At 28.3% G+C, this 16,566-nt stretch overlaps 1 protein-coding gene across 2 annotated transcripts in view; it reads left to right on the top strand.

Annotated features, from left to right (window-relative positions):
* Adcy2 (adenylate cyclase type 2 Ac76E) overlaps window positions 1-16,566 on the top strand; it is a 42,335-nt gene that overhangs the window by 16,351 nt on the left and 9,418 nt on the right. The window contains exons 2-7 of one of the 2 annotated variants that reach the window (XM_072898230.1): window positions 3,708-3,874; window positions 4,879-5,211; window positions 5,540-5,734; window positions 7,211-7,317; window positions 8,279-8,390; window positions 15,619-15,746. In XM_072898230.1, coding sequence (XP_072754331.1) covers window positions 3,708-3,874; window positions 4,879-5,211; window positions 5,540-5,734; window positions 7,211-7,317; window positions 8,279-8,390; window positions 15,619-15,746 — 1,042 coding nt within the window. Of the gene's footprint in view, window positions 1-3,707; window positions 3,875-4,875; window positions 5,212-5,539; window positions 5,735-7,210; window positions 7,318-8,278; window positions 8,391-15,618; window positions 15,747-16,566 lie in introns of both variants that reach the window. The other variant, XM_072898229.1, reaches the window with a different exon arrangement.

Raw genomic sequence — 16,566 nt, 5'->3', positions numbered from 1 at the left:
AAGTATCTTCATGATTTCTATGCTAAGACACTTTTATGCAACTGATGAACAAAAGGTATTGAAAGTTATATGAATGGAGAAAAAGAACAAACTATTCTTCATTCAAAAAAAATTTCCTCCTGATTCAAACAGTGGCTCTACCGTTACATTTCACGAGTTGTAATGGCCAAAAGGAGAAAGAGAGAGAGAGAAACGTGAACACCCAATTAAAGCGTACTTTAATGAAGTGTTATACAGTTCCCATGTTACATATGAAACAGTTAAATGGGATGAAAAGTAACCGTACACGATATATAATACGTAAAAAATAGTACTAATAACGATATCTTTTAAATGGATATAATTTATTCATATAATAAAGATTATTTCACAAAAATATATTAAATATAAAAGAAGCGATAAAATGAAAAAAGAAAGCATCCGTGTTATTATTATATTACATGCAATATATATATATATATATATATATATATATAATACACTTTATTTTATCTTCTCTGCTTCATTTTTTTCCATATTTATTATAATTGTTATTTCATTTAATTGATCATCTCATCATAATATCGGTTGTGTAATATTACGTTACTTATCACGTAACATTATCATGATTTACATTTGCGAATTACAGAGACAATATGGTACACATGCAGTGGCGAACCGAGCGGAATAATTTCAACCGATAATTCGAACATTGTAATCCATTTAATAAGGTGTTTAATTGCGCACTTTCGTGCATCATAGCTTATATCAATGCAAAAGAGTGATAGCTAATTAGAATCACCGACCCGGTTGCCCTTGACTCTATCGAACTATTAACTTGGATCGCGTGTCTGAACGCGACTTGTTTCATTAGCGGATTAGCTTGATTCGTTTAGTCGTCGGCGACGACAATTTCGATCAATTAAGTTAATGCACCTGCAGAGCTGCGTACCACTGCCACGCGATACATGGCTACGCCTTTTTATTCATTACATTTGCTTTCATTACAAAAATGCAATAAACGAACAAACAATTATGCCGTTCTTGATGATTGAAAAAAAAAGATAATTGTAATAAACTCCAGCGATTATATTGTATTATAATAATATATTATTCAAAACTTTATAAAACTCGCGAATGAATATAAATAAACGAAGGTTTTATTACATTAGTAATAATCATCTTAAAATAATGTGCGATGTTATACAAGATTTCTACTTAAAATATCAAAATAATTGGAAAATATATATTGCAAAAGTAAGAATGAAAAGAATGAAAAGCCAGAAACGGAGAGAGAAAGAGAGAGAAAAGATAAAATACATATATAAATTTAAAATAAATATATCTATAAGAGAGTATTTTATATTTTTTGTGCGATTATTTGCGCATAACTGATATTTATATAAAATTTGAGAATTTTCCTGAAAAACACACTCCGTGAAATATTAAATATTGTAATAAAAATTTAAATGTGTGTTATAAAAGTAAACATAAATTCTAGCATATTTTCGCAGTGATTCTTTGCCATTTGCACTAGTCAATTTTCTAAATAAATTTACCAGATAGTTGACATTCTCGAAATACCTTTTCCGCATATCATATCGGGTTTCTATCTGGACGAATTATCGATGGAACCAGTACCATTTTGAAGTTTCAAGAGTCACAAACTTGAAAATAATTATACTGATGGCTACCAGGTAACTTAATTAATTCTCACTTTTTGCACGCCGAAACATAATAAAGTCTACCAACAGAAAAATATAGTTTACGATAAAAGTATTAGGTTCTTTATGAAAGTGATAAAAGACGGAGAACCGTGCTGCGAGAGAAGTAGTGAAATATTCGGTTTGCCCTTATAACTCGACACGTACTTCCTTATCGTATGAAGTTGCGAATGCAATATCCATTACATGCTTTATTATCCGTTTCAAAAGTCATAAATACTGATATAAAGTCTTATTACTTTTTTGACAATGTAAAAAAGTAATAAATATATTATTTGAAACTGATCAACATTTAATATATTTAGAGTTATCGAAATGCGAAATTGATAGCACGTATTTACCTCTTTTATTAAAATATTTAAAAATATAAAAAAGGAAATAAAATTATACATCTTTATAAAATTGTATCATTTTACAAAGTAAATTAATTCCATTTAACTTATATTTTGTTGCGCTCAGTTTGAAATCGGATAAAGTTTTATGTAATATTAAAAATTGTATTCTAGTTTCGTTTATACGATGTTCAACTTTATCTTTATCTCTTCCATTTAATTATAATTAAGAATAAGAAATGATAAATTATTAATCAGTTTAATTAAGTTTATCCTCACTCTACTTTTCCACGCTATGTATCGATCATAATCTTTTCTCTCTACTCATCCTTTAAACCACTCCCAATTAACCTTTATAGACACCATCGTCGTCGACAAAAAGGGTTGGTTGTTAAAGCGCATGTAATAACTTTGCATTTTTTTTTAGCAAAAAATTTAACGATCTTTAACAAAAATTATGAAAAACTTTTTCCTACATGGAAATTATTATTTAATGTAATAATATCTCGACGATAACAATATAAATATATATCATAAATTTTTTTTAATTTGAAATATATTAAAAACATATATACACACGCAATATAGTAATACAATATAAATATATTAAATATAACATTACAAATAACACTTTATACCATATATCTACATAATATAAGTATACATACAATATATTATACATATAATTTAATACACATACAAATTGAAATTTTAAAATATTATAAAGCAATATATATATATTAAAAGGAATTTTTACGATCTGATTTATATTTTTGTACTGCATAATTAATAAAGTATTATTGTATTTACATATAATAGTAATACATTAGAAATGCTCACATAATATAATAATTGAGAGACCAATCATATAAATATAATGTGGAACTATTACTTTTACTTTCGAAATTTATTATAATATATTATATCATATGACAAATTTCGCTCATACTTAAAGAGAGAGAGAGAGAGAGAGAGAGATTTAATGTTTAAATTAAATAATTACTTAAGCTTGACTATAATTAAAGTTCTCGCAATGCAACGTTATAACTTTATGCAACGTTTAATTACAATACTAAGCTTTGCGATATGAAAGCTCTTCTAAAACAGAAATCAAATGTATCAAGTCAGTAATTCCCTGCTGGATTATGTCTGAAACACGATGTCAGACTTTATTGCCGCACATATGTTGCAAGCAAGCAAGCACATCTCCAAACTACCAATGCTGTAGATATTAATTAGACTTAGTCACATACGCGTACAATATTCCTCTCCTTGATATATTACACTATTATAGTTGTTTATATTATTACTGTAAAAGGCACATAGATTTAAGAATTTTTATCACATAAAAGATGAAAAGTCTCTGCAATAGCATTTAAATTTATTGTATTATTTAGAAATTTAAGTGTGCTTTTTCCAATAAAGTAAGCATTTTCAAGAATTATTTATATCTACTATGTCACTTGTCATGATATGACAAATATATTATATTTTAAAAGTCAAATATGCATTTTATTCGCTTTCTTGTTACAAGTATCTGAAAAATATTTCTTTGCGATAACTATTAAGTATTATATATACAACGTCTTTCTGGAATTTTCTTCTTTTGCACATTTATTACTTTTACATATGTAACATACGAATGTAACATAGAAATGCGACTTTTTTCCAGAGAGTCTCGGCGATGCTATAGGCGACGATGCTGGCGTTAAAGAACTTCAGGAACTTCGTGACAAATACGAAGGAAAACTGACAGCGTCTCTTTATACGGGGACACTTTGCGTCGCCGCAATTGCTTCGCTAGTCGCTCTAGGTGCTTTATGCTTCACTGATTATCCTGTAAGTACCATTGATAATCCTCCATGATGTATTACAACAAATCAAAAAACATTATATATATATATATAGACATTATCTATTTTTTAATGTTGATCAAACAACAATTGTCACTTTAAATTGCCAGTAAGAAAAAGAAAAATAAATTTTTATTAGATATCAATTATTTTTATCTTTCTTTGTAACAACTATAAAATAAAAAAAAAATCAAATTTAATTTTTATATCACTTAAAATGTTTCAATTTTAATTTATCAATCAAAGAACTAAACTTACTTTTACCTTACATTTCGTCTTACTATTTCGTAATTAACCATTATTTTCAAAAATCAATGCTCGTTTAAAGCAAAATGTTCAAGTTATCCAAGTTGAAACATCATTACCTTTCAAGAGTAGAAATTACAAAATGACGATCGAAGCCGTAATTAATTTTCAATTAAAACTCCATCTAGCTCCTCTCCTTTGTAACGGATCGATATCGGTCCCAGGTGCCTCACGGCATACGTATTCTTCGCGAGTAAGTTAACAAGATGTATCCCGACATTGAACCGCAGGGGGTTCGTTAGCAGAGCTCAAGAATTAATATTGATATCGGTGATGCGAAGGTGTTGTAGAAGCTCTTCGAACCGATAGATTCGCTAAGAATACATAAAACCGTACACTAAGATTGAATCAAAAAAGTAAACGGTATCCTTGTCTTATAGAGATTCGCGAAAAGCGCGAAGAACTTAATAACGTGATTTATCTTACATTGAAAAAAAAAAAATTCCTCTTACATTTTCTTTTTCGACATTGAAAAATAATTCGTACGTGAGATCAATCGTCGATAAGACAAATTTGTTTCAAGAGCCTCGAAGAAATAAAGTTTAATGAAAAACTTCGAATTGTAAAAATAAGTAAGTTTTGACATAGCCATCGCAGAAGTAAGTTGATACAACTTATCAAAGTAAACATCACAAGTAAAATCGCAGAAAATTGATCTTTCGTCTGGAAAATATTTTTCAGAAGCTGTTCCACGTGACCGATCTTGTACCTGTATCAACATTGACGACCATGCTCATCGTATCCTTGACACTTTTAGTGGTCACACAATTATCCTCGACTATGACCTCCAAACGATCCAGGATTTTAATAGGCTTAACATCCTCCATCATACTCGGTCTAGGAATTCTAATATTAAGAGGCGTTCTGACCTTGTTCGCCTGCATCCTGTCAATAATCGCCATTTTGCCTAAAATGAGATGGCAAATACCGCTTATCATCGGTTGTATCCTGGTTCTCACGCATGTTTCGAGAAGATTTATCTTTGAGGATCTCTCGAGCTATTACGATGTAATTCAGGTAAATGTAGCTGAGATTTTTAATAATTTCTTTTTTTTTTTAATTTAGTGTATATTGTGTATATAATAAACCACACAATAAAAAAATAAAAGATTTCTTAAAACATGTTTTAATTAGTAAAAAGTGATATTCTATTTTTAGATATATATCGAGAAAATATTAGTAAATAAAAAACAAAACTTTTAAAAATGCTAAATTTCTAATGTTACATTGCAATAAACGATTTATCAATATATTTTAAAATTTATTAGAAACTAAAGTTTCCAAGAATATGCTTTAATCGATATATACGATATATTTTAAATAATCAAATATATTTGTTCAACAGATCCTTGTGGAGATCGTGTTTCTCCTGGCTGCTATCCTCGCAGGTATGTACTATAGGATCCTGACGGCAACGGCCCATCGAAAAACTTTCTCAGGCACAAAGACAGTGATTGAGTCGCGAATCAAACTAGAATGCGAGAGGGAACAGCAGGAGCAATTATTGCTGAGCGTTATTCCCGCTTATATTGCGGCAGAGGTGAGCTATAAAAATGTAGCAAATCTAATTAAAATCTGGATTACGGTTCATTATAGAAGTACAAGCGATGAGTTTTTCGCTTGTGTGTGCTGTGGAAATATGTGTATTAAAACTTTTTACGCGATCATCAATCGACTAATGTTTAATTAAATTTTAGCTCACGATATATTCGGTTTTAAACTATATCATAACTACAAAATTAATTTAATAAAATCGTGCGAGAGGTAAAATTTGTTCTCTAGCAAAAAACAACTAGTTTCTTTAACAGAAGTAAAAGTTAAATTCTAAAGTTAATTTCTAAACGCGATTGTCTTCATCGTACTTTACATATATTAAGTACGATCTTATGATGCAGATCAGTTTAAGAGAGATATCGCGCTGCAATAAAAATCAACTTTCGAGAAGTTCCTCAACGGTAATTAAAGATCGATGTAAAATTTATCTCCATTAAATTGGATTCTGATTAGTAAGAATCTCATTTGAAACAGGAGACGGATAAGATGTATGTTTTATAGCAAAAGTTTTATGTCAGTTATTTATGGGACGCGCGGAGGAGCAATCAGTCGGAAGGCCTTCGTGGTCGTGTTAATTACATCTCTGAGAAGAGACACGGCCGTTCGCGCGCATAAGAGCTCCAGAGTATATAACGTTACATAATATACATAAATTCGAGATAGTATCAGAATGTTGGAATCTATCATTAGAACCCAAGAAGTGTGTAAACGTTCCCCCTTTACACAAATACTCCTTGTACACACAATGATCCTTTCTATCGCAGTGACTCTGAATTTCACACGTCTTCAATTTTAGATATACATAATCTTTGTTACATATCCAAATTATCATAATAATTATCATAATAATTAAACAAACAGATTTAACGCAAACCCGATTCTCTACTTAGATAGATTTAAGTGTTAACAACTCTATATCTACGATTATTTACAAAAGCATTCTTCATAACAATAACTAAATATGAATATATTTTATACTGTTATTTTTTAGTAATATTTTTTTACTTGCAACTTATTGTATAGAAAATCCGATCAAGAAGTCGATTATTTTTAATAGTACTTACGATGCGAAGCGGATTTGTATTTTATTGAAATCAGTTGCAATTCAGATTCCGATTGTTTCGAATGCAAGCGTTGTTATGGGGATCATATATAACGATATTTACGTATGACATGAATAATTTATGACTTTGAATGAATGATTTGTGTATTAATCTACAAATCGAATACTATTGGCTATATACAATGTTTTGTCCATACGATATTGCATAATGCACAAATTTTCAATTTGGTCATAAGAATATATACACAAATGTTTGAATTGAATATTTGATTATGTTAAATGGTCAATCTAATTACCACAAAGCTTTTATATAAAGAGTACTTTATAAAAGCCTGCAATATGTGTATATGTTTTCATTTTAAAAAATAATTAGTACATTATTATAATATTTTATTGCAGGTAAAAAGAAGTATAATGCTGAAAATGGCGGATGCTTGTCAGGAAGCTAATAAGCATAAGCAAACCACGTTTCAAGAAATGTATGTACAACGACATAATAACGTCAGGTACGTTGTTAAAATTTATGATTCATTTCTTTGATCGTAATCGGATCGAAACGAAACGGATCTTTATATAATTATTTTAATTGACATTTAAAAAAATATCATTTTCCTTTTTACAAATTCGAAATAAATAAATATATTTGAATTAATTATATAATTTTAATTCTGTAAAATAATCAACATTTATATCTTAATTGTTTCTTGATATCTGTCCTACGAGAAGTTATTTATACAAATATCCGTTTGAATGTACAACGAGAAAAGTTAACGTTAAAAATAATGTAAAGTCATATTTCGTAAAATCAAGAACAAAAAAATAATTTAAACAGTGTTTTTAAAAGACGCGTATTTAGTTTTTTCGACGATTATATCGAAAATAATAAGGATTATATCGATTACATCTCTCGAATACATCAGATACATCGAATTAAATGCACGCAGCATAGTCGCATATCGCTTTTGATTGCTCCTTCTTTTATGCCTCGTACAGCAATGTCTGAATTTAAGTCACGTGTGTACGCGATTGTGCAGCATCCAATTTAATTCATATGCACTTTAAACTTCAAACGATCGATCAAAGGCAAATTTTTTCTCAATATGCTTCTGCTTTAAGATATATTTTTTAGATGCTCCCAAGATTAATAAGATAATGTAAAATAAATGATGTTGAAAATATAAAATTTAATAGAAAAATAAATTACTCTATACAAACATAAATTTATTCTTTATATTAATATTTTTTAATAAAGTGTTAGGTTACGTTAAATAATTTTTTAAAAATCTTCTTGATTTCTTTGTTTATGTAGAAAAAATACACATAATATAAAACTATTATACTTAAATTATAAATATATTTATAAAAAACGATTGTAAAATCTGTCATTTATGTCTTAAATATCTTTATATTTTGAGAAAATTTGCACAAGAGATGTAATTTTGAAATTAAAATATTTTTGTTGCGTAGTATTCTTTATGCGGACATTGTCAACTTTACACCTCTATCGGAACAGCTCTCAGCTTCCGATCTCGTAAAGACTCTCAACGAGCTCTTCGGCAGGTTTGATCAAATAGCACAGGTAAGAGAGCAAACTAAATCTAAATTAAATTAACTTATTTTATCTTCAATTAATTTTTCAGTTTAAGTAAAAGTAAACTTTTGAATTTGATAAAACGCTTTCTGTGATTGCATAAAAGAATTATTTTGTCTATAAAAAGATGCGTATAAAATAAATCATTCAATATACATATTTTCATTATATATTTTCCTTTGTTTATTAATATACGTCTAGAAATGTATTATTTTTGAATTTGATTTCAACACGAGACAAGCGTTCAATGTTCGGATCAATAAAAAGAGAAAAAACCACTAGATCTTTTTGTTCGGTATACGTATTATCGTCATCTACTAACTTAAGATTGACTAGGGATCCATTAATGCAGAGTAAATAAAATATCTGAAACCTTTTACCCCCTTTATCAACAGACCCGATATATACGATCGTCTATAGCTTGTGCAAAGAAAGACAGAAAGTGTGTACTTTTAATTTGTACGATATGTAAGAATAATATTCAAGCATTTCTAATTTAATAACATTCATTATTTAATAAAAGTTATTTTTTAAAATGCACAAACATTTCATTTTATTATAATTTTAATATAAACAAAATTTCTAATATTTTTGAAGAATTTTTTAGTTTTAGTTAGGAAAACTCTCTTCCGCTTGTATGTATGATAATATGATATAATAATCGTTGAAAATTTTTTGTGACTCAAAGAAAAAACATGTTACATTAAATGCTGCAATTTTAACAACTATCTGATATTTATAAGCTCCATTTGAAGGATATTTCTGATTTTAGTTTGTGCGTTTACCTCCGTTTAACGATTCAAACAGAACATTTTTCAGCAGCGCAGGCAAATTGAATTCTTCCGTCAATCTGTCAACACGGCTTTAAAACAGAGTTCCTCTTAACTAAATAAATTTCTCGGTTCGTGATTCGACATAAATAAATCTCCATCAAAAAAGTATGAAATACTAATACAAGTACATAGCACTTATTTGTTTTTTATTTTATTTATGCGTAATAAATGTTTATACTTCAAGTTTGCCATAATCCATTGCAATGTTATTCGGTTAAATGTGTTTGTTTTAATATATTGAAAATTACATCTTTTGAAGTTTGTAAATTGTGTAGCTTATTACAATTCAGTATTTGTAAAAAGCACAAATAAAAACATAATCTTATAATCTTATATTATTTTTTTACATTTTTATATCTCATTATACCTTTTATATTATATTTTTACATTTTTATACTCGAAGCTTATAAATATTAAATAATTTTTCTTTTATCTTTTTTTATATACAAAAAGTGAGCACTAAAAAATTCTATTAAAATAAAACTTATTTTTATTTTTTCACATTTATTCGTTCCATCACATGTTTTATTATGTAATTAACTCTAATTTATAATTTCCTACATCTTCCTAAAGCTTTAGCTATAAATATGTATAAGACTTTTGTAGTTTTAATTTTGTTGAAAAAATTAAAAAATTAACTCCAATTTTAAACGGAGCTTCTGAATTATTAAAAAAATTTTGCCTGATGAATACAAACTATAGTTCTCCCGTTGAATAATAAATGACAACCAATTTTAAAACGCAAATTAAAATACATTACATTTAAAAAAATGCTTTCTATTTTTTGTTACTACGTAAATAATTTGAATGTACATAGATTGTGTAGTGTAATATTTTTATAAAAATGCACGTTAGAGAAAAAAAAATCCTACGTGTATATTTTACATAATATAATAGAAAATAAGATGAAAGCACAGAGAGAGAAATGAAAGAAAATGGAAAATCGCAATGCATTTTGTAATTTACAGTGGTAGAGTTCTGCAAAAATGATAGATTATTTTGGCTAAAAAATAATAAACGAGATAGCGTGATGTGTTATATTGCGACGAGGGTTGCACTTTTTTGACAAATATTGAATGTCGTTCAATCAAACTGTGATAGAGTGATGAAGAGTTTCTTTCATACATATCTGCTGACACACATATCTCGTTTGCAAAAATGTGTGCAATTTGTTTCTCGCTAACGGCTGTCTTTCATTTTTCTTTTCCTGAATTATAACATTGATTCCAATTTGCAAAAATTATATCTACTAAATGTCGATAAAAAATTAAATATAAAGTATTATTATATTATATATAATAATAAATATCAAAATTAAAAATAAAATTTTCATGCTATCGTGACATACATATTTTCTAGCTTCAATAAAAAACATTGATTTATTAACATGTAAAACTTAATTATGGTCATGCATGAAAAATTAACTACAGAAGAGGAGTTTCGCATTTTAATGGGATAATTTGAATTCGATAAAAATGCTAGAGAAACGTAGTTTTATACCGTTCTTTGTATTTTCCACACATCACAAAGACAAGTGCTTAGACCCGATTGCACCAACATTATTTTGGATTTAAGTGAGACTTGAACATGTGTCTATCTTTATCTTTCTTTCTAAATGAATAAAGACAGATATATATTTAAGTCTCGCTTAAAGCTAAAATAATGTTGATGCAATCGGGCCTTAGACTAATAAATCTGCAGTCTAATAAGGCTATGAGAGAAGACAGAATGTACAGTATTGCGTACTTCTCTTTCATAATCAAATGCATTCTTTCTCTCTGGAAAAGAGAAAGCATGGACTTCCACGTCATGTTACATTAACGTGGAAGATTGCTTTCGAAACGACAATGAAACATGATAATAAACAATATTCTCGAGTTTTGGAGGAAGCAATGCTTTAACACATTGAGAAAAAATTTAGCATCTCTTAGCATTATTGAGATAAAAAAGTCTACAACTGTTCCCTTTTAAAAGAATTTTTATGGATTTTTATGAAAAAGTCGAAATATTCAATTTTGTGTAAACAATACGTATCAAAAATGACATTTAATAATTACTTTCATAATATTTTATGCCTACATCTTGATTGGCAATATTTTTTATTTATTAGTTTTCATTATTTCTTTTAGAGTTTTCAAAACTATTTGCCTAAAAATTGTAAACTCATATCAACAACTCGTATCGGCAAAAACTAATATTGATTTACAAATACACGACATGCATTTCCGGCGCTGAAGGGATTGCATTCGCGGACGAGCGGATTTTTAAAATTGAGTTGCATTTATTTTTCAATTCTCTCGTATGACCGCAACAGATTGTCGTTATCAATCAGTAGCGTTATCGATCACGCAAGTTTTAGTATGTAATTTATAAAGTCAAATGTTTGGTCGGAAAAGCTAAAAGCTTAGCTGGCTAAGAACTTGCTAAATCTCGCCCACTGAGGGTCACGTTGCAAGCGCCCCAAGGCCTCCGGCTCTTTAAGGGATCGCATAACTCGCTTTTATAGCAGCCGGAAGGATTTATAGCGTCACACCCGAGGCATGGATCCAAGTGCTACACGCTGGTCCCTGGTCCAGCGCAGATAGCTGTATAAGCTGTGTGCGTGTCGTTCTGCAGATCGTCTTCTCTTCATTTCCGAGTTTGCGAAAGTCATTTCGTGCTGACCGAGCAAAAAGACCAAACTACTTACACGTGCGACTTGAGTCGTTGGGTTTGATTTTCTCGAATAACTATTTTTGCCATTGTCTACGCATTACGGTTTTGATAAGATTTCACACAAATCAAGCTATAAATGTTGCCACGTGTTAGAGAAGACGCGTAAAAGAAAGAGTTAATTTTGATAAAAGTCAATTCTAACTAAGCTAATGCTAGCTAAAATTGATAAAGATTATATTACAAATCCTCTAATTTAGTAAAATTATTTTCTAAATATTTAATTAAAAGATTTATTTTTAAAGAACATGTTGAAATTCAAAAGCAATGAAAAATTTGGCTTCCTGCCAACTAAGACTATTATACTTTATTACTCTATAAAAGCAGAGAATATAGAACTTTTATTTTAACAATCAATTTTCTAAAAATATTCAGAGTTCTTTAGAAATATGTCATTAAATTTTTCAGGCATAAAATTTTTACCAATTGCTGTAATTTCCAATTATCGAATATTGGAATGTTTAAACATACTTTGAGAAGGATTAAATATCCGATATATTGCAGGAAGTGCAATCGAATATCTTCGCGAAATATCAACAAATCCGCGTATACTTAATTGTTTATTATGACTGCGCACGGGTAAAGAACAGACTTCCAGATGGTAATCGTAATAACGATGAAAATGTGCCAAAGGCATACCAATCGATGATGGAATTATGCTGCGGATAAATTCCGCATCTTTAGAGAATCTTACTACACGTTTGCGTTGTATTAGTCACGACTGTTCTCGATAGACGGTGGTTATTTCCATAATTTTCCGATCGGCGGAAAAACCACGTTGACAAAATTTTCCAAATTCAATTTCCTTCTTGCTAGTTAAACTGAAATTTATTGCCGATGATTTCAGACCCGGATGTATGCGACGTAATCTTCTGCAGCTCGTAACTTCTTGTTCCTTGGATCGTCGTGTAATGCCATGTAATTAGTGACTTTAGGCGATAAATCGCAATTCGCGAGCAACAAATTATTTCACGATGTAGAAATAATATTATAGAATAATCTCACCTTTAAAAAAATCAATCAACTTTTCGAATAAAATTATGTGCCAAAGTATTGCAATTTTGTCAATTATTTCAAAAAAAGAAATGTAAAAAAACAATATTTTTAAACCATTATAAATAAATAAAATAAAAAGAGAATTGTTTTTCAAAATTATTTTTAATTTATATGTGTTTGCAATTTATATTAGAATTAAAAAAAGTTTTGTATACTCATATTTAATTAAAACACTTTATATTGAAATAACACTTATCAATTTTAACGGAATTACATAAAAAACTGTGTCAAACGAATTAATAGTAGAGAGAAGTTATTATCAAAATTGAAATCACCATTCTAAAAATTTAATTCTGAAATCAAATACAAGAACAATTACACTGTAAACATTTTTATTGCAAATATACTTTTACGAGAAAAAGAAAAAAAATTTATTCGCGACACACATTTGACAAAGTTAAACAGTGTGGTCGAGAGCCAAACTCTATACATACATTAAACATCAAATAAATAATCAAGTTTGATTGAAAAAAAGGATATTTTCAGAATAAATATCCTTTATTATATTATTTCAGAATAAATATCTTTCTTTGTAGATTCTTTGAAGATTAAATAATGTGTAAGATAAAATAATATTGTCATTTAATTATCATTAAATATTGACTATCATAAAATTTTAAATATTTATTGCATTTATAACTAACACGATATTAAATAATAATAATAAAACTCCATTAAGAGAATTAGAGATAGAGAAACCTAAAAGCTGTTTTACATTATTTTTCTTTTGCTTTCTTTTCAATGTAATAAAAAATAATAATGCTTCGCAATTTATATAATAATCGTAGCAATTCTCTCGATTTGTTTCCCGATAATATTTCATTGAATTTCATGGTTGATAAAATCGGACTAAATAAGAAAAAGGGAAGAATAGAGGTTCTAAAGAAGAGAGATAAATATAAGCGAATAAAATAGCGATTTAAAAATGCAAGAGAGAGAAAAAATAATAATCTTTACTGAAAATTTCTTAACTTTAAATCAATTATACAGACATACACACACACACACACACACACATATATATATATATATATATATATATATATAGTGTTAGATAATATATTAGAAACAAAAAACGTTTCAAATTTTTTTCTTACAATTTTATATTAAATTTAATTATATTATATTATTAATTTTAATTATATTAATTTTACATAATGTTATGGTATTTATAACAAAATTATAAACTTCGTAAAATATTATCACGATAAACTTTGTTTATTTTTGCATTCTTTTTTATCATAAATCCAAATATATCCTACAAAATGCATATCTTGTTAAATTAGATTGTATCTAAATAAATAATATTAAATTTAAATTAAAGTCTTTATGGAATCTTATCTTTAATATCATCTTAGGTGATAGAAACAGGATTCTCTCTAGATCAAACGGTAACTTATGGGTATATATACTTAAGGTTCTATATCCGAATTAGATCGGATTGTAGTTTAACCGATCCAAATTAGATAGAGTCCAGGTCAGATTCAAGATAGCCTGTAAATTGGGCGTGATGCGAGATGCGACACGAGCCGAGTAAAATTCCAAACTTTATTCTCGATATTTTGAAGCCTACGCGGCCTATTTTGTCACAATACGAGGTATGACACATATTATATAAACGTCGGTAGCATTTTTCCGAATGGATATTGTGGCTTCTAACTTTTCGCATTCGTTCCTTCCTTGCCGTTCGAAACCCAATTGTGTCGAGAGAAGGCGGGATATTCATCTCGCGACACGCTGAGCAGCAATGTCGCAGATGGAAAAACTTTATACCATTTATATGAATGGAATTTATACGCGGGGGTTATCGAGACTTCATCGGGAATGCTTCTGTTCATTTCCATATTTTGCATGCGTATTTATCTAATTATCTACGTAAGCAAATCGCCGCAGGCGATACTCTAGTCTATCTTCGATGAGAAAAGAGAACGACTGTTTCTGGAAAAATAGATTCTTTCAAAAAGACAATTAATTAACAAATGCTTTATTCAACACAATCTTATTATAATAAATAGCATTTATTGAAAATGAATAATGTAACACGGATTTGCGATGGAATCATGAAATTTGTAGTGCTTAATAATATAAATTACTGCACTTCTCATGGCTTCTTAATTTGCGTAACAAAGAGTTAATTGAATTTACAATAGAATGTTAATTAAACAGATATTGTAACTAATGAAAACTATCTATAGGAGAAAATTTGTAAATTATTACAAAACTTTTTTTTATATAATATAATATAAATGCAAATGAATAGTTTATATAAATAAATATTATTTTCGAAAATTATCTTTCAATCTCAAAACTGAGAGATTCTATAATTGCATAACGAAGACTTATAACTTCTTTTTGTTGTTACATGAATATTTATGTGGAATTATTAATGTCGCGATACAGTAAAACTTTTGTATTAAATGCAAAAATTTTGTACGCATCTGATAAAAGAATGCAAAAAAATTATTCCGACAATTACTAAAAAATTGATCATTATATAAAAAAGTATATTATTTTTTTTACTTGAAATTTTCCACTTTTAATAATCGTGTTGAGTGAGTTAAATTATAATATAATTTTGGAATATATTAAATAATAAATTGATTTACGATTTGTAGGATAACCAGTGCATGAGGATCAAGATTTTAGGCGATTGTTACTATTGCGTTTCTGGGCTTCCGGTATCTCGTCCGAATCATGCTTATAATTGCGTGAACATGGGGCTGCAAATGATTGATGCTATCAGGTAAGGGTGAAATAAAATATAACAGAGAATTACAGCATGTTACTAACGAGCGACAGCTCGTTACGAAAGCTTTTCTCTGTCAATTTTTTTAAATTGTTATCCGAAGCGGAATAATGTGAAAAAAACGTGAAAAATAATTGCAACGTTACTTCTATATGCAGAAGAAATTTTTTCTATGAAAGATATGGAATATTGTGACATTACATCGTTGTAACGTTCTTCTTCTTTCTCTTTTATTCTTTCGTATAATACGGCAAATAATATTATTAATAAGAAAAAAATTTTAAGTTTGTAATAACTTTTGCTATTAAATTATATATTATTAATCATTCCACTAGCTTGAAATTGTTAGAAAAAAAATGTATTTTTAATAACTTCATAATTATTTAATTTTTGAATTACTTTCAGCAAATATTATGCATGTAGTCTATGTATATATTTCTATTTATACATTACGGAAAATATTTAATTTTATTATTGAGAAACACAGTAATGAAACAAATTTTATAATATTTTTTTTCAAAATTTTCAATAATTTTCTAACATCATTACTTTGGTAAATAGAAAAACAACTAAAACAATAAGCAATAGAGAATGCACATTAAATCAATTATATGATTCATTATTACACAGCTAACTATTTGCATTCTTGAATAATAGTTGATATCTCGATGTTCTACACATATCTCTATAGTTTATCACATATTGCGCTTTATTAATTACACTTGTTTTGCCGACGGCATTGTTCACAAATTGAAATACGATAATTTAGCACGCACAGATCTGATTATATGATTGATATACTGTCGCTTAGTTACGT

Source organism: Anoplolepis gracilipes, chromosome 8 (assembly GCF_047496725.1).
Source record: "Anoplolepis gracilipes chromosome 8, ASM4749672v1, whole genome shotgun sequence".
Classification (NCBI taxonomy): Eukaryota; Metazoa; Arthropoda; class Insecta; order Hymenoptera; family Formicidae; genus Anoplolepis; species Anoplolepis gracilipes.
Note: the sequence above shows the minus strand (reverse complement) of the source record. Positions and strands in the feature narration are given on the sequence as shown.